General features: G+C 39.0%; 1 protein-coding gene across 1 annotated transcript in view; it reads right to left on the reverse strand.

Moving 5' to 3' along the window:
• The window catches only part of LOC140493745 (doublecortin domain-containing protein 1-like), a 621788-nt gene that overhangs the window by 507679 nt on the left and 97416 nt on the right, over positions 1-16693 (reverse strand). The window contains exon 5 of the mRNA XM_072592573.1: positions 9798-9960. Coding sequence (XP_072448674.1) covers positions 9798-9960 — 163 coding nt within the window. The remainder of the gene's footprint in view (positions 1-9797; positions 9961-16693) is intronic.

Genomic DNA, 16693 nt, shown 5'->3' on the forward strand with positions numbered 1-16693 from the left:
ATTGCTGATTCAGTGGGCCAGTGCAGACATGATGGACTGAATGGCCTCCTTCTGCTAAATAACAATTCTGTGAAAATTACAGATTTTTAAAAGGGACAGTGCCACTTTTTTTGGTTGTGTCGCTGCTAATTAGCAGAATGAACTCCGGTGTTGTTTCCCTATCTTTATTGACATAAGCGATGATCAAGCAAGTTTTATGCAAGTTTTATAATCAGAACAAATGGTGGTCATGACCTGTTAAATCTTTCATAATGTGCGAGACCATTGCTTGTAAAGGTAATGTCACTATAGTCCTACTGGACCATAGGGCTGCTCTCTTATTAGGGAGAGACGACTGGTGGTGGTTTAACCTGAGGGTCACTGCAAGGGGAAAAATTGAGAAGGAGAGTTAGAACATAGAACATAGAAAAGTACAGCACAGAACAGGCCCTTCAGCCCACAATGTTGTGGCGAGGATTAATCCTAAACGAGGATTAATTTCTCCTAAACCGATTTAGTTATTGTAACCTCAGTAGGTTTGGGAATTGAACCTATGCTGCTGGTATCACTGTGCATTTCATCCATATTGCTATGTAGATAAAGTGACATTTAAATTATGTAGATAAAACAAGATAAATGTTTCAATCTTTTTGGTAATGACTGTTGAAGGAGACATATGAGGCCATGCACCAGGAGAACATTCAGGGTCAAATTTAGGATATCCATCTCCTCTGCCCAAACAACATCAGAGCCTCATTCTGGTATTCTGGTATTGTTTCAAATACTAGGCCCCTGTCAATTTCCTAAGCACATTTCTTTTCACATCAAAAACAGAAGTTGGCTTAAACTTAAAATCTTAAAGGAGTTATTATACTGCTCCGTAATTAGTGCCATCTCTTCCTTCATACTTTTGTACAATAATTTAATTATATTCAAGTGTTTGGCTTTCACTTGAGTACCTGTACATATAAGACATTTATGCTTGCAATACTTCACACTGTAAATAAACGTAAAATTGAATAAAGATTGACTTCACTATCATCCTTCATCAACTGGCTTACCAGAAGATAATACCTCTCATTCCCATTCCAGACTGACCTCAGATCCTAAGCTGGTACTGCAGCAGTTTGATTTCAGTCACTTCTTAAAGTTGTCTCTGGGACCATATCTGGAGTTGCAGCTAGCTAAATACTATAAGGTCGACAGACTAACCTTCCAAGGCCCGGCCAATGGCTCCAGTAGATAAATATAGCTTTGCAATATACAGTATTAATTTCTTTCATTTCTGCAGCAGAGCAGGGGTATCTTTGGCATCCAACTGAGCAGGCATGGTCTTATTTTACAGCCTTTTTCTTTGCTTCCTCCCAAAAGTATATTCATTGATAAAATTTGTTGTGTCTTATATAATGTATACTTAAATTTCAACTGCTAAGTGCAGTGCAAATCAGTTTCTTTCCATGTACTATGGTGGGAGGACTAAAGACAGTAGCCCTTCCAAAGAGAGTCTTTGCAACCACTGACCCAAGTTTTAATGCATCCATATCACTTGTTCCTGGAAGTTAGAATGTGACAATCTGCAATGCCCAGTCATTGAAGGCTCCTTGCACTTGGAAACCAGTATGTTTTGGACAGATCAAGGAACATCTTTTACCAAGATGATGGTCTTTCAGTAGTAGCTGGTGTTTGTGTTGGTGTGCATTACATCCTAAAGGACAGCATTGAGTCTGCATAACAGAATTGCTCAGGATGAACCTTGACAAAGCACCACTAGTTTCTTTACAGATTTGCTTTGCAAAACCAACTCAGTTTAACAGCTCATTCAATGATAATGCAGCACTCCCTCAGTAAAATAATAAAGTCCAGTAAAATAATAATAATAAGCTCGAGACTATAGCAAAGCTTGAACTCATCTCCTTCAATCTTACAGGTGAGAGTGTGACCAATTAAGTCAAACAGATGCTTTACAGACATCTAAAATTCACAGAAAGAAAGTTGTTGGGGTCAATTTGGAAGTTCAAATTAAAAAGTTGCAACCTCTCATTCAATTTGTCTCAAACATAGCACAACTGAGATACATGACTAGCTGGCTATCCAAATGTTGATCACTCATTTAGTTATTTTACTGAGATTGTGGGTCTCTTTTGCAGCTTTAACCCAGGTATGGAAAACAACAAATGTCAGGGGAGGTGAAGTCTGCTAGACAGAATAAGTATTTCCAGCACTTCTTATGGTCAAGAAAAACAGAAAGTGTGACAAAAGTATTTCATATGAAATTTAACAAGCTACCTTGTTAACCTCCCCGGTGATCAGACATCCTCTCTGCAAGCTGATACTTTCCACTGTCCACTATCACTATGCCCCAATTCCACTTGAACATTCCTACAATTGTCATCTGCTTCCCCCTCGGTCCTTTCCCAAGCTTCTCACCATCTATCTCTTCTATTGATGTCCTTGTTAGTTGTAGATACTTTTCAATCAACTTGTTCAGATATGTCATTTCACACCTTTGGTGTAAATGGGACTTGAACAAAGACCTTCTGGCTCAGAGGTAGGGAAACTGCAACTTCACCAAAATAATTCTACACCTGTTAATTGTAGATATTTTCTAATCATTATTATACATTAATTATATACAACAGGGTGGGTATTGACCAGGGATGCTGGAGTATTTGTAGAGACAAGGGATCTTGTGATACAATGGTAGTGTCCCTCCTCCTAGTCAGAAATTCCACGATCAAGCCCCATCTGCCACAATGACATGCCGTAGCAAGTCCAAACAGATTGATTAGTAAAAAATATAAAAGGAAGACACACTGAAAGTGTGCTGTTGCTGGATTAGGAGGTAAAAGCTTGTGACATTTCACTTTGTAAATAAATGTAAGACTGAGTAAAGATTGGCTGGAATATTGTATGTTAACAAATGGCCTTCCAGAATAGAACAGACCTCCTTCAAACCCCTATCACTCCAGATTCCCCCAAAGTTTTTCATTAAAAATGGGATTTTAACATTTGGGAATATAAAACATAGTCAGTAAAGGCTTAAGCATATCTTAGAACCACAGCTTCAAAATATAGTAAGCCCTAATGGAAAATATGTCTGAGAATGACCTCATATTTGCAAGGACTTTGTCCAAATTTATTCTTACAGCCAATCATGACATGATCATTCCTCTTGGATGCAAGTTCGATTTGACCTAACTTTTCTTCTGCATAGCCCAACCCATTACATGGAAGAGAATTTCACTGTACAGTTAAATCTGTTTTGGCAGTCATGCTGTATGGAAATTAGCAAACATTCTGGGAAACATTTGTGATATTACTGAGAAGTTCAGGTTCATTAAACTGATGGATTTCTGCACGTTCTGAAATACTGAAAATGACAGGACATACAGGTTCCTGGATGCCTAAAGGTAGATGTGTTAACTTGTTACCTGAAATCGTATCTGGTGTCTACTATTACCAAATTAGACAGCAATTAAGCTGATTTGAATCCATCATTTTTCTGACACATACACCTACAGCAATCACGCATTCTATTATACATAGCTCACACATATTCTGTCAATCAGAATGTGTCACGTCAGATCATCTCAGCATGAATTTACTGTTTGTGAAGTTCATTCTCACTAGTACAGATATATTCTTTAACCATCTTCCATTTTAAAGGATATTACAAATGACAAGGCATTGCAGCGTTAATGGCGTTTGAAAAGGACAAACTACAGATGAAATGTATTTATAATTAATAAACAATATGTAATGTGAATTTATTCTTTCCTCAGCAGCTGCACTTGCTCCTCATTTAAAATCTGTGATCTGAATGTTCTTGTAGAGATACATAAATATAAAATAATCCCAAAATGAATATTTTGAATTAGAAATGTTATAGTGGCACCAAATCCTTCCACAAAAAAAGCAAGTATTGATGACTCGGAGATCAATTGACTTGATGACTTAAGTGTGACATTATTAATTACAAATAAATTGAAAGCCAGCATGGCTTGAAAGAAACATCTTATTGGGAGATATTAAGTTTGATAGAAGAATTAGCTGAGCAACCACTATTGGGGATATCAGCAAGCAAATACTGAAATAAATACATTTTCTCTGATCATCACTACAGGCTCAAATACACTTTGACAAATGTGTTAAAGCTTCCATTTAAACACCAAAGTATGTATGTTATATAAACCACCTTAAACATGTAGCTCCAAATAATATCAACAGTCATTAATGTATATGAAGAAAAAGAATATAAGACAAAGTCTCAAAGAAATGAATGAATTCATAAACAATTCATTTGAATAAAAGGTAAAGAATAAAAATGAGACAGCTCAATGAAACATAATTCAAAAACTAAGAATGTAGTTTGCTTTCGTAAAACTAATTCAAGCAATGTTTACAGCAATGAATGAAATCATTGAAATGAATCAAGACTTTGAGTACTTATGTCTTGAAAGTTACATCATTATTCTTTTTCTTCACTTACATTCTTATTAACTGTTAAAAATGATTGTTTACAATAATGGTGTTAAGCAATTAAGTACCTCACTTAATAAGGGAATAAACTTGCATTTATTTAGCACCTTCCAGGATGTCACAGCCAATTAACTTTATTTGTTGAGTCGTCATGGTTGTTTTGTGGTAACCAATTTGTGCCCAGCACAATCTCACATACAGACATCAAGATGATTGACTAAAAGTCAATTGTTCTGCTGCTGGTGTTTAAGGGAGGAATGCTGGTCATGGCAACAGGAGAAGTCTTTGTAAAGTAGCAAAGGGTCTTTGGCATCCATCTGAATAGTCAGGCAGGAGCCTTGATTTATATTTCAGAGGAACAACAACATAAAACTCCCTAATGTTGCACTGACATGCCAACCTAGATTATGGACTTGTTCCAGGAGGAGCAGGGTGTGGTGTGCTTGATTCAAATATAAGAATGCGATGAATTTTACTCAACATTAGCATCTTGTTCTCAAGTGCCCTGTTAAAACTTCCCACAGAGGGTACTTACATCAGAATGTTTGTGTTAACTTGATTCATAACGTGCTTGTTTGATAAATTTCTATTTCATTTCACCTTTAGCTGTACCTTTTGAATTAAAAAGAAACGCTCCTTCCTGGTCATTTATCTGCTCAATGCATTTCATTCGAAATAGCTAGTTGGCAAGTTATTAAGTAATAAATGTCATCACAAACCAACATATAACCAATACATTTAATTTAGTTGCATGCTGTGAGTTGAGTTAAGTGACCTTCGTAGACAGGTAATCATTCTATACAGTCATCTTTTTTTGCAAACTCAAAGACAAAAGTGGTTTTGATTTGGCAAACATATTATCCACTTTTTGAGTATCTGTAGTAATTAGAATAAGGTCAGTGTCTAGCCAGAGAAACTGCCTGTTTAAACAAGAGGTTTATAAGAGAAATTCTGCAATCTCAATCTCCCAGCAAAAAATGATGCAAGCTTTGGAAATCATAGCTATCCAGTCGATGACAGCCAGTGCAATCACGTTATTAAACAGAAGCTGTAAGCCCTTCAATTTCCAAAGTGTTCTCCTTGCGAGTGTTTCTTTCCATTGTAAATGACCGAATAATAGAAGGACCCATGCTAGAAAGACAGTTTGCAGCAATCAGGTGAATGATCAATGATTTCCTTTCTGAACAGACTCATTCTTTTCCTTCACAAAAAAATCTAGACATTCCCTTATTTAGAACATTGCATGATTCTTTGCCATTATATCACAAGATCACAGAGAGGATAAATAAGGGAGCTCATTCAGCCCATCTTAATTCATCTATACAGAAGAAAGAAAATCTTCCATTCTCTCCAACCCCAGTGACACTATCTGTCTCTTAAAAGGCTGTAATGTTTTTATTTTGACTCCACCCAAGAAGGTCATCCAAATGTTGACTGCATTTTGCATGATTAAATACTTTCTGGCATTTGTCCAGCGTTTCCCTTTCACCAGTTTTCAAACTATTTCAAACCATTATGGGTTTTTTTTTGAGTACCAAGCTGTCTTAAGCATAAACATTTCTTGGTCAAAAGACTGACTTGAAGTTCTGCCAACTTGGTTCTCAAATCAACCACTAGGAGGTGTTCATGGACAACATAGAAGAATTCTTCCTATTCCTCCTTTGGTTACATTAGATTTTTTTAAAAATCAGGTCGCCTAGAGTTATAATTTTTTTTAGCCCAATTCAAATTGAGATAATGGACTTGGGCAAGATAGGGAACAGATCCAGTTATTTAGCAGGTCACATTTTATCATTCACACCTTGTGAGTTATTATCAAATGTGCAGACTTTTGAACTGCTTCTTGTACATTTCACAGTGAAATTTTCACACTGCTTTTTCAATTGGTAATGCTGTCCAAGAGGGAATCAAGTTATGTAAAATTAGCTTCAATGGATCAACACACTAAAGATTCCATCAGAGGAAAGTCATTTGATTATGGGCTAAAGAACCATCCAACCCAAACTCTGGGTCTGCTACGTGGATGACACCTTTGTCATCACTAAACAAAACAAGTTAAAGGAAACCTTCAAGACCAACAATAATACCCTTATTGGTATAAAATTCACTAAAGAGGAGGAAAACAACAACAAACTGCCATTCCTAGAAGTCACCGTAGAGTGAACAGCCAATGGAGAACTTCAAACCAGTGTCTACAGAAAAACACATACAGACCAAATATTGAACTACAGAAGCAATCAACCCAACACCCACAAACGAAGCTGCATCAGAACATTATTTCAATGAGCAGCACAGCGGAACTATACAGAGCAGTGAAAAATTACCTATTCCGTGTATTCAAAAAGAATGGGTACCCAATAAACACAGTCCACTGATTTCTCAGCAATAAACCCAAACAAGCAGACAAAACACGTCCAGAAACCCTAGCCTACATCAAAGACATCTCAGAAGTGACTGCCAGATTACTCAGATCCCTTGGTATCGTGGTAGCCCACAAACCCACCTACGCACTAAAACAGCAGCTAATGAACTTGAAAGACCCTGCACAGACAATGAGCAAAACTAACGTCATTTACAAAATACCATGCAAGAACTGTAACAAACACTAATTGGACAAACACGCAGAAAACTAGCCACCAGGATACATGAACACCAACTAGCCCCAAAAAGACATGACCCTCTCTCACTAGTATCCTTACATACGGATGAAGAAGGACACCACTTCGACTGGGACAGCACATCCATCCTAGGACAAGCCAAACAAAGACACGCAAGAGAATTCTGAGAAGCATGGCATTCCAATCGGAACTCTATCAACAAACACATCGAGTTGGACTCCATCTACCATCCCCTGAGAAAAGGAACAGGATGTGACTTCACCACAGGAAATGATATCACCAACCCAAAGAAACCCAAACATATAAATAGAAAGCAGGAATTTTCTGCATTGCTTCATGTGAGGTCCACTGAAGATGTTACCTAGTAAGGTAACGAAACGCCTGGAAATGAACCTTTCAGCTCAGCGAGCAAACCTACATCCAATACTTTTAGGATATGTCTAACATGTAAAAGCACATCAGGTTCACTGTTTGGGTGCATAAGGTGGGTCATAATATGGATACAGTGGGAAATAGATTAAAGAACCGGTAGAAATAAATCAAGTAGATAAATGAAAAAATGAACAAATATCTTAACAGTCATTCTTGCTAATGTTAGGAATTTGCAATATTAGCACTGTGGCTATGAGTTGATGAGTTATATTCCTATAACATCTCATTTGGAAAAATCATTGCACCAGCATTTCTTTTACAGTATTTCAAGAATTAGCCAAACCTGAACATTGGTATTACAATGTTGCAACACTCAGAAACACTTCATAAAGTAATGAAAGTTCAATGTACAGGTACTATAGGTTGTCCAGCAAAATAAAGCAAGATAAGAACATAAACCATTCTTGTGTCATCTTTGTTGTATCACTTGCATTGAATATGTATACCAGGCAAGTTAGGGGATTATTCCCTTGTTGGAAATAATAGCTGTATAAAACATATGATTTTTGTTTAGTTTGCTTTATTTATTTGAAACTTCATTCTCCCCAGAATATTGACTAAATTGCCACTATCATAGAAGTCACTTATTCATTACACTGCTCCTTTTTATCACGTTTGCAACTCTCTTAACACGCCCTACTAAAGTTATGGGAACATTGCACATTATGTTCTGCCTTGGTATACCTTCTATCTCTGTTCTCTGGTGACAAGCCCATCTGCCACCTGCTCTAGTCTGTGTCCCAGCGACAACTGTCGAGCAGCACCAAGATTGATTATCAGTCAAAAGCAATAACAGAGCACCAGATTTCTGTGGGTTAAGCTTGCTGATCCAGCAAGAGTTGGTATGAAATTTCAGCATTGCGTGCCAACATTTTGGTGCTGAAAGAACAGCAGTGCATGTCGCCATGAAATACAGCCAAAAGAAACACAAACAAAGCATAAAGTCTGTCCTCCCAGTTTAGTCTATTAAAAGGGAAAGTGCAGCTGGAACACTTGCAGTAGCTTTCGCAATACAGGGATTATCAAGCCTAGATTTTCTTTTCAACATTCATCTTCCAAAGTCTATGGTGATTAATTGTATTTCAGCCAAAATTTCACAATTGGATTTTATATTGCAATCTCTTTTAAAATGTTAAATATTAAAATGGAATCTAATTTAGCATACGTTGATGGTTTAATATGCAAGGAGTGTGCAAAGTGTAATTTGTGAAGTAAAACTAGTCCTCCAGAAGATGAAAATGCTTATCATTAAGCACTAAGAATTATAAAACCTTTGAGGTTTGCAATGGAAAAGGAAAGATTTTAGAATGGACTTCGACATTTAAGATCTGAAAGCAAATCAGTATTAATTATTTTTAAAAACTAAGCTCTGAAGGCTGTGTTTTGTAAGCAGTAAGCACATCCTATTAAAAGATATGCTATTGACACCAAGAGACATCCACTGTGTATGTCTGAAAGCAAATTAATGCAGCAGCATTTAATTGTTTAAAATAAGTGGATTTAAAATCTTTATCGCAGTTCATAATAAAATGGACTTAAAAGCAGCACAAGCACAATCTGCTCGGTCATACTAACTAGAGAGATATGGTTTGAAACTTTCAATTGAAAACCTTCAGGAATAATATTTTTTTAATGCGTGAATCTGTGTTAGAATTGTAGAGGAACAAATACAAGCTCATCACCACAATCAGTACACATGGTACTCACACACCTTTCTACTTAATTGCAGCTGGAAGTTGCATATGTACAATTCTTGCATCTGTTTTAAGTAATGAGTAGTTTAGCCTAAGTACCACATAAAATCAAAATTCAGTATTGTCCCTGGTGTATTTTATTGTACTGCATCCAGAATACCTCTTTGGTCTATTTAAATTCATCTAAAATTGTCCACATTTGTCAATAAATAATATGTACTCTAGAAATGAGTAAGGCTTTTGTCTTTTCAACCACAAGAGGTCTCAGGGTCAAAACAAAGTCTCACTTATAAGTGGTCATTTTGCAGGAGTAAGCCCCTGATGGCCAAGGTAGTTCTGACAGTGTACAGATTAAAAATTGCTACTATAGTTTAAATGCACTCATCTGTACATTTTAAATAAAAAGATAAAAAGAAACTGTCAACGTCAAAGATCTAAAACAAGAAAAACATAGGAAAAACATTCAAGGCCTACCAGTGTTTGTCAAGATAAAAGAAACAAAGGTTTTCAGCTCAAATGTTAACATGACCTTTGACTTTACAGATGCTGACTGATGTACTCTGTATTTTCAGCATGTTGTGTGTCAATTTTGTACCTTTTATTTTTTTGGATGGATCCATGAATGGCTCTCCTGTTGAAATGTAAACATCAGCATTATGAGGAATGTCCCTCGGCTCAAATGCTTCTCGACCGTTTGCCAGAAATACCCTTCTTGCAGCTGTATTCAAGTCAAGCCTTGTAGTGCAGGCTTCTAATAACTGTGAATGGAAATGAAATTCCAATATTAATAAAACACTAAAAAAGCTACTTTTTTTATAGATCAGGAGACAAAGAGATTTGATTATTAGATATTTCATCATGGGTGCACTTCCATTTTACACTTGTATCACAATCAAAGAATAAATCTGTTTCTTAATAATTCAAAAAAATTAATCAGCATAAGTAGTAGAGCAAGACAGCACATAATGATATCACAGTGAAATGTTTGATTTGATTTCAAAGTCAATTAATTAAAAGACTATAGTTTCCAATTTTGATGTAAATGATGCACTGAGGAAATCATCCCCAATATGTTTTCTTTTAAACTAAGATAATTGCTGCATTTAAATCTTCAATTACCATTTTAAGGAAAAAGGGTGGTATAAACCAAAATTGTGCCTCTTGTAAAGTTTATTATTGACTAACTGCCATACCAAGCAGGGTAGTGACCAGAATCTTCCAAACTTTCCAATCAAAGCAACAGTGGGTGACCTAATTATCAGAATGCAAGTTTAGTCAACCATTTAATGCAGTCCAATTGTGTTTATCAATGTTGGTCTATTGTTTTTCTGTTCATCCTTCTGGTAGTGATAGGAAATACAATCCTTCTTATGGATAACATGTATGAAGACCTCCAGGGTCAGAATTTTGTTAGCAGCATGGCATTCCCCACATCATAACTGGAACTGCACTTCACTTCTACATTCTCTCTTTCTGCCTTTTACTATATGACTATAGCTAGATATTGAAGCATGCATGACATGTAAAACATGTTCAGTGAGATGGTGGAGGAAAGGTTTTCATTGATTAAACATGCCATCAGCAAACAAAGCTGCATTTATAAATTTCCTACCAAAGATCCTTCTGGTCAACAGAGAGGCTCTGTTTCATGGCCACAAATTTCCTGCCCAACTACACTGCTACCAACAGAAATTTTGAGAGCACAAATGTGGCACACATGCTTTTTAAAATTAATTTTTACTTGTAAAGATTTCACTTTACATTGATTTCACCATATTCATGTGTTCATCATCATTATTTGTTGAGCCTAGCTTGGTCAGACAACTAAATTAACAGTCATGCCTAAAGGTTGCTATGCTTTAATGGTTACAAGGCAGTAAAGGACAATTCTTTTATGGTGGAAGAAACAATCCCTGCCTTTCTGCATTCATTTTGTATTGAATGTTCATATTAGTGTCCAATGTTTTGCTCACTATGTCATGGGACATGACTGAATTTGCAGGATCATTTTACTTTCCCTTTTATGCATTAAAAAAGACATTATATGAAGCAATCTCAGTGAGGCTGATTATAATATTGTAGAATCATAGAGTTACAAAGGTGTACAGCATGAAAACAAACCTTTCAGTTTAACTCATCCATGCTGACCAAATATCCTAAATTAATCTAGTCCCATTTACCAGAATTTGGCCCATGTCCCTCTAAACTCTTCCTATTCATTTAGGTAAAAACAAGGACTGCAGATGCTGGAAACCAGAGTATAGATTAGAGTGGTGCTGGAAAAGCACAGCAGGTCAGGCAGCATTCAAGGAGTAGAAAAATCAACCTTTCGGGCAAAAACCCTTCATCAGGAATAGAGGCAGGGTGTCTGCAGAGTGGAGAGATAAGTGAGAGGTGGATGGGGATGGGGAGAAAGTAGCATAGAGTACAATAGGTAGTGGGGGTGGAGATGGAGGTGATAGGTCAGAGAGGAGGGTGAGAGAAGGTAGCAAAGAGTACAATGGGTGAATGGGGGTGGGAACGAAGGTGAAAGGTCAGAGAAGAGAGTTGAGTGGATAGGTGGAAAGGAAGATAGGCAGGTAGGACAGGTCATGAGGGCAGTGCTGAGCTAAGGTTGGAACTGAGGTGAGGTGGGGGAAGGGGAAATGAGGAAACTGGTAAAGTCCACATTGATGCGCTGAGGTTGAAGTGCTCCGAGGAGAAAAAGAAAGAGAAAGGCAGAGAGAATTTGAACTTCAAAAGTTACGAATTAGTCAGGAAAGTCATGTTAACAGGATGGAAATGAAGAGGGAAGGTAATGATGTATACAAATATGTTAAAATATTGCCACATTTTGATAAGAAAGATGTTGAAGCCTTCTTTATTTCATTTGAAAATTTGGTTCGGCAGATGGAGTGGTCAGAGAATTTATAGATAATGCTAGTTCAGATGAAGCTGGTAGTCAGAGCTAATGAGGTATTTACAGCGCTGTCAGATAAGGGGGGTCAAGAGATTATGCAGATGTCAAACAGGCTATTTTGAATGCTCATGAATTGGTACCAGAAGCATATAGACAGCGGTTCAGAAACATAAAGAAGGAACTAGGTCAGACCTATGTTGAGTTTGAAAGAATTAAAATTAGTAACTTTGATAGATGGGTGCAGGCCTTAAAAATAGATAAGATTTATGAGACTCTGAGGGAGGTTATTCTGCTGGACGAGTTTAAAAACTCACTTCCAGAGATGATAAGAATTCATGTGGATGAATAGAAAGTTTAAGAAGTGAGAAGAGCAGCAGAGATGGCAGATTAATATGCATTGGTGCATAAGGCAAAATATAGCTTCCAGCAAGAATTTCATCCTGTGAGGGAAAGAAATTGGGGGAAGGGGAGATCCTACACTATAAAGCAAAGAGTCGAGCACACTGGTAATAGTTTACCAGAGGTTAAAAAGGAAGTCCAAGAGAGTGAAAAGGAGGTGAAAGGCCTCAGGTGGTAAGGTGGGCCACGTAAGTCACAATGCTGGTCACTGAAGAAAAGCACTGTGGGAAAAGATGCAGTAAAAGAGGCTAAGCCAGTGGCATTAGTGAAAGTAGTAAAGGAAACCCCAAGAAAAGTCAAAAAGCTGCAAGAGAGCGCACAGCCTAGCAGGGCTGGGTATTGAATTAGTGCCTGACCTCGAAAAAGACTTTGCCTCTCTGGGTAAAGTTTATTCAGAGAGAACAGGGGGAGAAGGGAAAGACATTAAAATTTTGAGAGATATGGCATCTAATTAGTCTCTAATAGTAAGAGAAGAACATATTTGCACTCTTTCTGAAATGTTACCCAAGAGAGTTGGATTTTGTGGAATTAATGGACAGAAATTTAGCATTTCCCTGTGTAAGATCAGGTTGGAGACCCAGCTCAAGACTGGGAAAGTAACAGTGGGAGTGATTGACAGAGCAACAGTTCCAGGAATTCAGTTTGTTCTTGGGAATGTTTTAGCAGGATCCAAGGTGGGAGTGACACTCGTTGCTGTGGAGGAGCCCAAGGAAGACCAGGGAACTGAGGAGCTAAAAGAAAAATAGCCTGGAATTTTTCCAGACCATATAGTAACAAGATCCCTATATCATAAGTCATAGCAAGAAGCAAAACCTAAAGAGAAAGGTGAAGGAGTTGAGGTTCATTTAGCAGACACCCTGATTGATGTAATGGTGCAAGATACACCGGAACAGGCAGAGGGTCAGGCAGTGGTGTTTACTCCTGAAAGGCTAATGGACTTACAACAAAAAGGCGAGTCAACAAGATATGTACATGCATACTTAGAAAAGGAATCAGAATGTAATCCTGAAGGTTATAATCTTAAAGATAGAATCCTAAGATGAAAATGGAGACCACGGCAGGTTAGTGCAGAGGAGAGATGGGTGGAAGTGCACCAGATTGTGTTGCCGGTAACACACAGACAGCAAGTGTTATGGTTAGCACATAAATTACCAGTAGGAGGTCATTTAGGTGTAAGGAAGACTCAGGTTAAGGTACAAATGCATTTCTATTGGCCTGGACTGCACAAGGATGTGGTTAAATTTTGCTGGGCAAAAGTGGGTACTGCAGATACTGGAGATTAGAGTCAAGATTAGAGTGGTGCCTGAAAAGCACAGCAGGTCAGGCAGCATCGGAGGAGCAGGAAAATCAAATGTTTCGGGCAAAAGCCCTTCATCAGGAATGAGGCTGGGACCCTCGGAGGTGGACAGGTAAATGGGAGGGGATGGGGCTAGGGGAAGAAGGTAGCTGAGAGTGTAATAGGTGGATGGAGGTGGGGTGAAGGTGAAAGGTCAAAGAGAAGGGTGGAGCGGATAGGTGGGAAGGAAGATTGACAGATGAGACAGGTCATGAGGATGGTGCTGAGCTGGAAGTTTCAAACTGCCGTAAAGTGGGGGGAGGGGAAATGAGGAAGCTGGTGAAGCCCACATTGATACCATGGGGTTGAAGGGTTCTGAGGCAGAAGATCAGGCATTCTTCCTCCAGGCGTCGGGTGGTAAGGGAATGGCATTGGAGGAGGCCCAGGAACTGCATGTCCTGGGCAAAGTGGGAGGGGAAGTTGAAATGTTTGGCCACGGGGCGGTGGGGTTGATTAGTGTGGGTATCCTGGAGATGTTTTCTGAAGGACTCTGCAAGTAGGCGGCCAGTCTCCCCAATGTAGAGGCTACCACATAAGGAGCAACAGATACAGTAAATGACATGTGTGGAAGTGCAGTGAAGCTTTGGTGGATGTGGAAGGGTCCTTTGGATCCTTGGACGGAGGTGAGTGGGGAGGTCTGGTCACAGGTTTTGCAAATTCTGCAGTTGCAGGGGAAGGTGCCGGGAGGGGAGGGTGAGTTGTTGGGGGGTCCCGGTGGGAACAGTCTTTACAGAAAGTGCATAGGTGTGGGGAGGGAAAAATATCTCTGATGGTGAGGTTCGTTTGTAGGTGATGGAAATGTTGGCAGGTGCACAGTGTCATTCAGGGCATGTCCTGAACAGAAGGACTCTAGGTCAGTCCACAGCAAAACCCCAAAACAAAGCCAAGCCTCGACCAAATGGGTTATGTTTTCTCCAGGATCTGAGCTGGCAAGCCATTGTAGTTGCTACTGGTATGTGGTCTCGAGTCAGTAAAAGAGTCCCACCAGGCCTAAATTGAGTAAGGGAACTCATAAGGTTGTATCCAGGAGAATGCAAACCTTAGGAAGCCCACCTACAGATGGTTTGGAACTTTAAATTGCTTAGCAATGTCCAAATCGGAACCAGTCAAAATAAACATCTGGTTAAGTAGTCACCTGGTTCTGATGGAGTTCGATACTGGTGCAGCCATTTCAGTAATCACAGAACCAGTCTTTAACAAAATTCACTCTGCACTCCAACCCTTAAATTTGCACAAGACCTTGGCTAGACTGAAAATCTATCCCAGGGAACCATTACAGATTAAGGGTACATCTTTGGTTCTGGCCTCTTATGAGAAGCAGCTGGTTCAGTTCCCACTGAATTTAGTAAAAGGCTCGGGCCCAAGCTTGATAGGGTGAAATTGGTTGAGAAAGATTCATCTGCATTGGCTCAACAGTTTTCACTTAGATAATGGCTGTCTGAGTGAAGTCACAATTAAATAACCAGATGTTTTTCAGGAAGGTCTAGGGACCATCAAAGCAGCCAAGGCCACCTTGCATGTGGATCAGGAAGCAATTCCACCATTCTGCAAGGCCCACTCCTTTCATTTGCCTTATGGACAAAAGTAGAGGCAGAAATCAGAAGGCTGGAAAGCAAAGGAATCATCAAACTACTCCAGTTTGCAGAATGGGCAGCACTGGTCACACCTATTGATAATCCCAACAAGTCAGTTCATCTTTATGGAGACTTTAAACACACGGCTTTTTTGCAACTGGATAAATATTCAATTCCTCACATTGAGCAGGGAGGCTGTCCTTTGGAAAGCTGGACCTGAGCCATATTTTCATAAGTATGCTACAATTAATACCCATAAGGATTTGTACTAGTATATGAGACTGCTGTTTGGGAAATTTGTCAGCCTGTGCAATTTTTAAGGTGACAATGGAGAACATTGTACATGACCTACCCCAAGTTGTCATTTATCTCAATTTTTACTAATAACAGGGAAAATCAATAAGGAGCACTTAGAGAATTTGGACATAGATATTTCTCCCAAAGGGTTCAGAAAAGATTTACAATGATGTGGAGGGTTGGAGGGTTTGAGCTATTGGGGCTGAATAGGCTGGGGCTGAATAGGCTGGGGCTGTTTTCCCTGGAACATCGAAGGCTGAGGGATGAACTCAGAGTCGTTTACAAAATCATGAGGGGCATGGATTGGATAAATAGACAGTCTTTTCTCTGGGGTGGGGGAGTCCAGAATTAGAGGGCATAAGAGACCTAAGGGGCAACTTTTTCACAAGAGGGTGGTGTGTGTATGGAATGGGATGGCAGAGGATGTGGTGGAGGCTAGTACAATTGCATTATTTAAAAGGCATCTGGATGGGTATATGAATAGGAAGCGTTGAGAAGGTTATGGGCCAAGTGCTGGCAAATGGGACTAGATTAGGTTGGGATATCTGGTCGGCATGTGTAAGTTGGACCGAAGGGTCTGTTTCCATGCTGTACACCTCTATGACTCTCTGACTCTATGACGTGATGTATACGGAGGTTGGCGGGGTGGAAGGTGAGGACTAGGTGAGGTTCTGTCCTTGTTGCGATTGGAGGGGTGGGGTTAAAGGGCGGAGGTGCGAGATGTGGATAAGATGTGTTGGAGGACATCTTGAACAACGTAGGAGGGAAAATTGCAGTCTTTAAAGAAGGTGTATTCTGTGGTGTACATTTTGCTAAATGGTGTTAAATTTTGCTGTACATGTCATATGTGCCAAATGGTAGGTAAGCCATAGGCAGTAATAAAACCAGCATGTTTGTTGTCAATTCCCGCATCAAATAACCTCTCACGTGGGTTATGATTGATTATGTAGGTCCCCTCCCTAAAACTACAAGTGGGAACCAATACT

Source organism: Chiloscyllium punctatum, chromosome 22 (assembly GCF_047496795.1).
Source record: "Chiloscyllium punctatum isolate Juve2018m chromosome 22, sChiPun1.3, whole genome shotgun sequence".
In the NCBI taxonomy this organism is placed as follows: domain Eukaryota; kingdom Metazoa; phylum Chordata; class Chondrichthyes; order Orectolobiformes; family Hemiscylliidae; genus Chiloscyllium; species Chiloscyllium punctatum.